The sequence below is a fragment of the Theobroma cacao genome, chromosome 5 (genome assembly GCF_053813885.1).
Source record: "Theobroma cacao isolate CCN51 chromosome 5, ASM5381388v1, whole genome shotgun sequence".
NCBI lineage: Eukaryota > Viridiplantae > Streptophyta > Magnoliopsida > Malvales > Malvaceae > Theobroma > Theobroma cacao.
The window spans coordinates 40017501-40029091 of NC_142643.1; the positions used below are offsets into that span (position 1 = coordinate 40017501).

At 31.9% G+C, this 11591-nt stretch overlaps 1 protein-coding gene across 1 annotated transcript; it reads left to right on the forward strand.

The window, feature by feature from the left end:
• The first annotated feature begins 657 nt into the window (after positions 1-657).
• On the forward strand, positions 658-1621 carry LOC148762879 (F-box/kelch-repeat protein At1g57790-like). The gene has a single exon (XM_088806655.1). It carries the CDS (start codon positions 658-660, stop codon positions 1600-1602), a length of 945 nt encoding a protein of 314 aa, XP_088662781.1. The 3' UTR covers positions 1603-1621.
• The last annotated feature ends 9970 nt before the right edge of the window (positions 1622-11591 follow it).

Consider the following 11591-nt stretch of genomic DNA (forward strand, 5'->3'; position numbering starts at 1 on the left):
AGAAGGAAGCAAAGGAAGTATTCTATTCTCAATAAGGGATTTTCTGACTTTTAAGGTATGAATTAACCCTAATTTTCCTTTTTATATTATTGCTTGATTTTTAAATAATAATCATACTTTAGTAAAATCCATTGGTGTTTTGTAGCAGAAAAACTTCAATTAGGATCGTAAATTCTCAACAATGTGTTATTTATATATTAGCAAATTTAATTAGTAATAATTATAGATTCTGCATCTTCCAACTCTTAAATAATTACTGGCAAACCTATTTCATAAAAATTGACTTTCTTTATTATTACAGGATAGCTTTTTATAACATGTGTAATTCTCTATTTCATCAAAGAAAAAGAAAAAAAAGAATCGGACAATCTTGTTTTACTTTGTGCACTGTTAGTTGGCAATAATGGATTATGCCTTTGCATCTTGCTATGGAACTGTCTTTTATTCTCCTCCTTCAAATATCGTTATGATGCTCTTTGATTTTGGCATTATTCGGACTTTAGTTTGAAACTCTTGCTGGTCACAGTTGGTTCAGTGAGAATTAATTACTCTAGGACAAAAAGTCAGGGGCATGAACCCATTGGCACCCCTCGCCTCCGTCTATATGTGTTTTGATAGCAACTAAGTAATTAAATTATTCTGATGTAGGAAATTATTATGGCTAAGGAAGCAACAACGGAGGAAGAAAGACTTTCATATTCTCTTCCTCCGTGCATATCTCAACCTTACCCTTGGCTTGTTATCTCTCATGGAAAATATAATCAAAGGCAAACGTTCTTCAGCGTATCACAACATCGGTATTATACTAAAATCATTCCTGAGATGCGTAATAAATTGATATGTGGTTCATCTTTTGGATGGTTAGTGTTAGTGGATCGTGTCTCACCCAATTGTTTTCTTTTAAATCTTTCATCGATGGAGACAATTCAACTTCCTCCTTTGAATTTCAAATTGGCCATCGGCATTCTCACGGCACCTCCAAGTGATCCAAACTGCCGCATCCTCCTCATTGATGGCAATCAGGACTTCATATTTTGTTCTCCCGGTGATTCTGAATTTTCCAAACAAAAGGTGGAAGATTTTCTCTATAGTATGACAACGCTTGGAGGAAAGATTTATTGCCTCACTCTTCCGGAGTATTCTTTGCTTACGATAGAGTTTGAAGGGTCAAGTCTTCGATTTACAAAATTGAACACTATCAGAAACGAATCAAATATATTCCACATTGAAGACAATAGATCCTATTTGATTGAATTTTTTGGAGAGATGTTACTTGTCTGCAAATATTTATCGCTGAAATCGTTTGAATGGACTCACGATATTGGAGTTTTCAAGTTTGATTTCTGTGGAAGGGAATGGGTGGAGGTGAAAAGTATAGGCGACAATGCAATTTTCCTCACAGATGATTTTTACGGTACTTGTTATCCGGTAGTTGATTCTATAAGGAGAAACTCCATCTATTATACTTATTCTGAAGATAAAAACCTTTATGTTTATGACTTGGAAGATCAAAGTATTACAACGCATTTGCCTTGTCCCATTGTCAGTCGTCCATGTTCATTGCATTATTGGTGTATGTTGTCAACTGCAAACACATCTTGAGGTTTACTTTTTAGTTGAATAAGATGATATTAATTGATTTTTAATTATCTTTCTTCATCTTTGTTTTCAGTACAGCCTGCCTGTAACACTTAATCTATGACCCCTTTTTCTTGAAAGATCATTTCATTGCTTTTCCTTCTTGTTGTTTTTTATGCTTGGTTTCTTCAACTTCTGTTTGGGTTTTTTTTTTTTTTTTTCTTGAGAGGAAGTCAAATGAAAATCTTATTTCCATCAGATCCCAATCCAGCCCAGGCAGATTCATCTGCTGTTCTTGCTGGAACAACAAGAGACAGAATCAGATTAATACGCTTTTCTCCTCAATTTGATTCCTCTACCAATCCCCAAGCATTAAGACAGGATCAATAAATATAAAATTGAACAAACCTCAAAAACAAAAATATTGAAATTTAAAAAATCAATGAAAAAGAAATTTTTATTAAAGCTGAAACATTACTGTCGAATAGAAAAGTAAAAGAAAAAGCCATAGCCCATTTCAAGTTCATGAACTTGAATTTTAGGGTTTTTTTCTTGACCAAAATCAACAGCTGCAGCTTTCTCTATTTATTTTTCAGAGAGATCATAACTACAAGACAAATAACTATAAATCCAAGATAAAAATTGTGTGTCGACAAAAATCCCCATCTGGGCAGCCGGTCGCATAATTTCAAAAAAATCATATAAAAAGATATAATATTTTATCTACAAAAGAATAAAAATAAAATAGAAAATCGAAAAAGAAAAAAAAACTCTAGTTGTTTGTCTCTTTTAGCTCTCGCCGCAAAACCTTTTCCACCCCTAATTCATCTCTAAAGCAACTAGCAATTTGCGAACACATCAGGTACGCACATCAAATTATCATCTTGATTAATGAAAGTTGCAATATTGTATTCTATTTTGATTGTATCTAACACTTTTGATGCAAGTACTTTATAGTTTGAGTTATCACCCCTCCCCTTTGGCCAAGCGTAAATAATATACTCAAAGAGGAAGAAAATAATCTCATTAAATAGAAATTGTTTTACAAAACTTATAAAGACAATCAGTCCATAGTAATTGTTAAATGTAAAGTTATGATTGTTGTTGTAACATGTTGGTCCAAGAACCCGACCGCTAGACATGAGAAAAATTAAAAGTCATCACTAATCTTTTTTCTTAGGTGTGATTGGTCACTTATTGACTCGATTCTAATCGACAAGATCCTAAATCAATTTTAAGTCCGTTGAAAGAACATTAAATTAGTCTATAATTTTTAAAGTTGAATTCAAGAGCACGGTTACACACAGGGAAAGATTAACACTCCCGTGACGCCCGTTCCACGAACGGTACCACTTAATTATAGGTTATCTTTTTGGTGCTTTAATTCTCAAGTTTATTTGATTATGTTCCCTTGATTATTATTTATTTATTTTATCTTCTATTTTACTAGCAAATCAAAATATTTTATTTGAGTTTACGAGAGGTGACGTGCATATGATGCGCTCGTGAAATGCATGGTATGAAACACAAATAATATCAGATGACAACCTTGTATTGAAGTTATTTTCAAGATCCACTCATCATATTGGTGGGATCTAGAGATATTCTCTCACCCATATAATTATCAGTAATCCTCCGCATTTGTAAAAAATAACATTTTTATGAATGCAACCCTATTACGATCAGAAACCTCTAATTAAAGATAATCTCCGAACCTTCTCATCGTACTGATGGAACTTAGAGGCATCTTTTCACCTACGAAATTCCTTGAAGAAAACTCACCTTTGCAAGATCTTTCGAAAACTTCCATCATCAAGGCTTATACTCATGTATATAAAATATCTACATGCCGTAACATTTAATGATGTAATAGTCATGTGTGATGTACCTATGCAATTTAATATTTGTATCTAAACTTTCTGATATCTTCTTTGTATTTCTTTGAGATTTCTTTTTTGTTTATTTTTCTTTATGGACATGTATATTGTGGATTATATTTTTTTTATATCATTCAGGTGTATATCTATTTTTCTATATGGATTTTCCTTTTACCTAAATTCTATAGTCTTTAAGCAAGGTATCTCATTTTATAGTTATTATTATATATTTTAATTCAATTTTTACCTTCTTTATTATTTGTCCTATTTTTTTTATAACCCTTACAAAATCTATTTTTTGTAACTAAATATTTACCTTTTATATTTTAAATGTATTTATTATTATGAATTTACCATCATTGAATATCTTATTACTTTTCATTTATTTATTTGTTATTCATGAATATTATTACTTTTCACAATTCTATATTTATCTTTTGACACCTTAAGTAAATATATGTCATTTGTTCTCTTACATTTATTATTATATTTATTTTGTATTTATATCTTGATTGATTGAGTATATATAATTTTTATTTATTTAGAATTAGAAACAATAGAATTCAAGATTAAGACCCTCTCATCGTATTGGTGGAGTCTTAATCAGAATTCCTAACCTAAGAAAATTTATTCAGAATTGCAACTCTTCACATTCCGTGTGAATACCCTATCATCGGCATTAAGTTAAATGGTAATCCTATATATATTAGTATTTTTTTTATCTTATCCTATTTTCATTCTCTCTCCTTATTTGTATCCATCCCTATTTTATAAATAAGCCATCTACTTCAACCAATTTGATAGCTTCATATTTTTGTTTCATTACACTTTAATTTTAATTCTTCCTAATTCATTTTTATTCCCATTATATATCTACATAAACTTACATAACTATGTATCTTATGATTATGTCTAACATTTCAACTTTTCCCACGTTTTATATTTCTTCCTAAACCTATTCTATATCTAAATATACATTCATTTTCCATGTATGAATTCTCAATCTAAATAAATCTATTTCTACTACTAAATATTTACTTTTTGTATATTTAATATTTACATAAATCTATTTTTTTGTAATTAAATGTTTATTTATTTCTCTATTTTATTATTTACTTTTTATTTAAATCAGTTTTTATAACTAAATAATTTTTTACCTAATTTTATCTTTTTTTCTATGTAATTGAATATATGTTTTATTATTTTTCTATGTACTCAAATCTACTTTATATTACTAAACATTTATTTATATTTTCCTATTTCAGTAATTTTATGTCCCAATACTTCTAAAATTCATACTACAGCACTAATATCTTTCATTTCTACCATTTTACTATCATTTTCATAAAACTGTATTAAGAAAATTTTTTAAAATTAAACCCATCAACACCAAAACTCAAAGCACAAGCCCAATAAATCAAGGGTTTGGAACTTAGCCAAAGCTTGAGCCCAAAGTAGCCCAAGGATAACCGGATCAGTAGAAAGGCCGCAGACTGCTTCAAGAGTTCAAACACCCACGCCGCCCCCCCCCCCTCCCCCGTTGTGAGACTCACCGTTCCGGATGACCAAGGAAGTGATCTTTGTTTTTCCATAAGCGACGCCGTTTGGAGCTATTCTAGTTGCCAAAAGAACCTTAAAAAAACGACGCCGTTTTATCCTCTCTAACCCTACCCTTTTTCTTTTGAAATTGCATAATCATTCTTGTTTTCCTCCTTGATCTTGATCGTTGCTTTAGAGAACCACATTATACCTTAGCTTGTTCTAATCGTCAATTTCCTTTGGTCAATTGAAAAAAAATTTGGGAAGAGTTGTTGAGACGAGCGGATGGGCTGAGGACTGAAATTTTAGTTCCTTGTGCAAAGTCTGTTGTAGTTCACTTTTTGTAGATACATGATATGGGCAGGGGCTGGTGTCTTGGGTGAGTTTCGGTGCCCCTTGGGCGGTTTGCTGATGGCGAGTCCGCTTGTTTGGCTTCCTTTTACTTACTTTCACTCGTTACTTTTGTTATGCCTTGTACTGTATTGTTTTTGTTAATTTCATAGAATCAATATTACTTATAAAAAAAAAACCCAAAACCATTATGTGTATGCTAGATGAATAAATAAGTTTAGTTTTAATACTTGATATGAATTTTTCACGATGATAGGGTTGCCCAATTGCCCACAAGAACATTTTAATCAAACAAATAAATTTGCCTTAAATTGATAATTTTTTGCCTTGTAGTTATGCTCTCCCTTTTTTTTACTTCATTCTAAACGGCACAAGATTGCCACAATTTCCATATTTTTTTTAACTTGAGTGTACAGCATGAAATTGCCATTAAGAAATCTTTAGTGGGTGAAGGACACATGGCATAAAGTTAGATTATGGAGAACTAATGGGGGCACGATAAGAGTTCGGAGATTTCTATTCCTTTTGTTATGACATTTTTTAATATAATATTTTGATATTATTATTTTTTATATAAAATTTTGTATTTTATTTTTATTTTAAGTTAACAGTATTAAAAAAAATTGAGTCTATTTTAAATTTCTTTTTAACTTTTCTTTCACTTTTTCTCCTCACTTATTTCCACACTTCAGAAAAGTTAGAAAGAATTGAATTCCAACAAACGCATTGACTTTTGAACAATAAAAAATATAAAAGAGAGAAAAAAATAATATATATATATATATATATATATTTTTTCTCGAAATCTAAGAGAAGTCCTTTGACAGCAACAATTTCCATCCAACAATTCGTCTTTATCCCTTTGTAATTGTACATGCAGATTTTTCGTCGAAAATGATGAGTTTGACTATGGATGATATGCTCAAAATACACAGCGGAAAGAAAATTAAAAATTTTATAACTAAACAACAAAATATGTCTCCACCCATGGATCACTTTGGTGATATTTAATACATAAAAACACAAAATAAATTATTGATTAGAAAGTTACCTTGTCATGTAATTTCGTAATTACGATGGTACTTTCCGAAGCAATCCCGCGAACACCACAAGGAGCGAAAACCCTATCCAATCAAGTACTTGGCCTCCAATGGTATTACACACAATTGCACTTGAACCATCAACAAAGGAATGAGTTTTTAACTATACTTTGTGCTAGCAACGAGGACAACAATTGTTCTTTTCTTCTTTTTCACAATCTTAGCCGAACCTTTCTCAAAAATTGCTTCATAAGTAATTTTCTCTTTCACACAAAGGGAGTGGTGGCAAAGAAAGAAAATATTTTTTTTTTTTTACAAAAACTACGTTTTCTTCAATTGTGAAAAACTCTCATATAGAAAATAGTTAAAGGTGACTTATATAGTTAGGTTAAAGTAACTTCAATTTTGCAATTAAGCCCTCAATATTATAACACATTATAATATTGTGTCTATTACTTAATTAAACTCTTTTAATTAAGTCCTTGAAAATTAAAATAAAAATTAATTTTCTTTATATTTTGCAATCAAGACCTTATAGTTATAACTATTTATAATTATGTCAAAAACTTAATTAAACTATTTTAATTAAGTTTATAGAAGTTAATTACCTAGCATGTGATTTAAGTCTAACTTAAATCGTCACTCTCTCAATTTAATTCAAATGCAATCATTGTGTGTGACCCATTAGGTTCCCAACATGTTGGCAATGGAATTGATTAATGACTTAATTAATTAATATAAATTTCAATCAATTAGTTTATAATCAATTCCATAGATCAAGATTGGCATTTAGCAATGTATCATGGCCACCCAATTGTTGGGAGAGTCAAAGGGTTCTTTGACAACCTTTTAGTGTACAGTCTATCAGTGTAATTCATTCCCTCATCATATATCCTAGAGATGATAAGAGCTTGGTATAATATCTACTCTTATTGACCTCCATATTTGTTCTTGCAATTATAGTATTAGTTTTATAGAGAGTTATGAAACATTTTTCATAATCTCCTTGTTGCCTTGGCTAAGGACTTCAATAAGCTAATGTTAACCAAGAACTGATAGGATATGTCCTCTAAAACACTTGAGGTGATGATTCTTATCTTGACCACTCATTTGCCTTCACATGCTTCATACTATACCCAAAAACATCCTATTTTGGCATCCCTGGTTAGGCACCCGTAGGGATGAAATCAAAGCGTAGCACTCCACACATAAGATAATATGGTGTCTCAAGTCTAGGGAGTATTTACACAACTGACACATGAGAAGTGTTGCATAGACACTAGAGTGTATTACCAAATACACTTCTCATGGCGAGTCATATTCAATGAACTTGCTCTCCTAGGCAAGCACCTATGTTCTAATTCCAAGAATCTCTATACTTCAATCTATGAGATCGATTGCTTACTTCCAAAGTAAGGAACATAGAATATACTAGTGTCTAAGCATCATTGATGTCCAGTTTCAATGGTACATTAACTAGGAATATTTTGAGATTATGCTTTGATGCATAAGAATCTCATAACTGCAACCCATTACAGTTTCCTTACAAGGCATATTAATCTCATGGACTTCATCCAATTAGACTTATAACTTATTATAATTAATATCTTATTGATGAAGGAAAACTTCTAATCATTCAACATGAATGATACTGTTGCATGATTGGAATCAAGCTTTAACCAATCCCAATTGGCTGTAGGGCTCATCCCAACATCTCCCACTAGCACAAAGCCAATTGCTACCTCATCGTATGTGGATTCAATCCATCTAGCAATCGTGCTTGCATATAGACTCGCTTGTGCCCTTCAATGTGGTTAACTACTTTTATCTATCTTCATGATGCCCATGCATCACATCATGTCATATTACTATATATAGATCCAATGAGACTAAGGTTCTACTTGTATGGCCCCATTGTTACATTAACAATGTTCAAAACCTTTTATTAGTTCCATGGACTAATGATTTAAGTATCTTCCTATTAGAGCCCTTTTAATAGGATGTATGTGACTTTAATTATATACATGTACATAGTCTTCTTTCTTTCTTTGGAACCATTCCAACTAAACTATGTTGTATGCATCATATGCATTTGTCACTTGTCATTGTACCATCCGCCCTTTTTAAATTTTGGCACTGTCTTTTTATACACATTGCATCCCATGTAATTGTATCACCAAAGAATTGTATTCTATCAAATCCTGTTTTATAAAATAATTACGACGTCATTTACATGCTCAATAGAATGGTTACATATTTAGGAAGTTTGAGAAAATCGTTGAAAGACGATATTGCCCCTAATGGTATCATTAAGTCGATTAAGCCTCAAACTAGTTCAAATAGGAATTTTAAGGTAAAATTAAGAGTTTCACAGTTCAGGGATGACTCAAAATGGTAATTCGGAATTCGAGGATCAATTTGGAGTCAAACCGGAATTTTCACTATCCATGGGTAAAATGGTCATTTGCCACTTGAGGATAAAATGAAAAATTTTAGAAAAGGTTTTTTTGATCCATTTGACTTATTGGAGTATAATTTGACTTATTGGAGTAAGATTTGAGGTTTAGAAGTGAAAAATTTTAATTTCGGTATAATTTGGAGTAAAAAGGTAAAATGGTAATTTTACCACCTCAGGGGCAAAATTGTAATTTTCCACCACCAGGACATTTTTCCAGCACATGGTCTTCCTTTATCATCATTTTGACCATTGACTAATTGTGTGGTGGAGATAAAAAGGAATAAAATTTTAAAATTTTAAAATGGACCAATAAGAAAATGACATGTGTCATACCTTTATTATTTTATTGTTTCTTATTAAAAAGGCAAAAAATCCGCCCATTTTCTTCATATGGCCGGCCAAGCAAGGAAGAGAAAGAAAGAGAGAAAGAACAAAGGGAAAAACAAGAAAACCTAGGTGAAAATTCAAAGAAAAAGTGAAGAAATCAAGGAAACAAGCTAGGTAAGTTAGAATTTATTTAGTTCTCCTTGATACCTAGCTTACCCATGCTTTTGTTCTTGATTTTCATGGTTGAATATTGAGTTATTATGATGAATTCAATTCTGAAAAAATGGGTTAGGAGAGAGAAACTTGTTAGATTAATTTGATTTTAAGTTATATTAGTGTTTTAAGTTAGTTTAGCATATTTAAGAACAAAACAACAAGAAAAGAATTTATTTTCCTCCATTACCATTATTGGCCGAATTTTCTAGGGGAATATTGGCTGATGATCTTGATGTTTATTTGAGGAATTATGATGAATAATGATGAATTATGAGTCTAGAAAAATAATGGGAATTTTCGGAGCAAAAATACGAATTTTTACCTATTAGGGGTATTTTCGTAATTTGCTACCGGGATTGATAATTTGCACTACACTGAGGAACATTAAGTCAATTTGGGTGCAATTGAGGTATAGAAACTGAAAAAAATTAATTTGAGATTAAATTGGACGCGTTAGTAATTTAATCGGGTAATAGGCCGAATTAGGTCAGCACCGCATTTAAGCGATAGTCGGATAAGTTGCATGTCATATCATGCATATATACCAAGCCTGAATTGATTTTATAATGGTCAAGCATTGATGTGGTGAATTATGTATTGTACATTATGGATAGGTAGTGAGCAAATTACACTGGTAAAAGTACAGAAATTGTGCTTGAAGACTAGGATTAGGAGTACATCGACTCCTAGAACTGTGAGTGGATAATTTATCGTCTTAAATATATAGAGTAATTATACTTGTTTGATGTTTTTATTGAATGGTGAGCTTAAATTATAAAATATTATGTTTTCTAATTAAAATATTTTTTAATAAAAATGAGATTTATATTGGTTTTGAAATCAAATATTGTTTTGGGAAAATTGAGTATATGGAGACTGTGTTGAAATTTATAATTTTATATGTTATTGAAATTGGGGCTTATGACACTATGGTAGCATGATGGCTAAATTTTTGGGGTTGGCATGAAATATATGAACAGTTTTGGATTGGTCTCGATAGACTGGTTTAAATTTTATTCGCCATATTATGCTACTGGAAATTTTATGGGTCTGGTGGTATATTAAACAGTCATTGCAGTGGTGGGGGTTTCCGTGGACTACCTATGAGAGGGGCACGGTAACTCAATTATATATTTACCTCCGGGGAGAGATGTTGGGTGAAGTATCTCCTGAGGTATGATTTGAGTGCACCTCACGTTCGGGCCACCACGTGAGAGTGAGACTCAGCCAACGTCAAGGAACGGCTGTGTGTTAGATGTGAAAATATGTTTATGGGTATGGGTCATTGAACAGCCTTGGCGGTCTCAGTGGGATACCTTTACGAAGGTACTCGCGAGAATGATTCTGGCAGGGGCCAAGTTTAAGAAATTCATAAGCCGAGAAATTTTGATGAAAAGAAATTATTTGGTATAGATTGAAACGAATTTTGTGTTATAAACATTATTGAGATATAACGTTTTTATATTGTCTCCATCTACTCGGTTTTAGATGTTTTTGATGGTAATTGTTTACTCACTGGGATTATTTAATCTCACCCCTCTTTCTATCCATTTTTCAGGTTCAGGACAATTTGTTGATAGTTGATTAAGACGAGAATTAATCTCGGAGTTGCATCCTAGAAAGTAAGGGTTCGTAGCCCTACATCTTTTTAGTCAGTTGAGGGCCTACGTGTTACTGTAAAAGTAATTTTATTCTTCAGTTATTTGATTTAAAATATGTATGAATATATTTAGCTTTTACACCATGTCTTTGGCTAGTTTCGGTATTTTTGAAGAAAAATGACGAAAATGCCCCTGTGAATCAGAAAGTAATATTTTATTATTTTGATTTGGAAATGACTTATGATTTTTTTGAAATGTGAGATTTAATAACTGTCGCTCACTGGGAAGATACGTAAGCTGATGCTAAGCCTTGCGGGGTTTCGATTGGCATTCGAGGTAATGAGTGCCTATCGGCACGTCGCGGCGGTTGTCACGGGCTCGATGGGAGTTTCGGGTCGTGACATATTCACTCCCACTAACCTCCTTTTGTCTGTGGGATAAATACACTTGTACATATTATTAAATCCAACCCTTTGGATCCCATATAATAGAACAAAGTGTATAACTCCAACGAAAAACATATTTAGTAGTTCATCTCATATGAATAATACATCTTCAATGTATCTTACTAAATCCATGGAGTTCTCATACATATAATTATGCA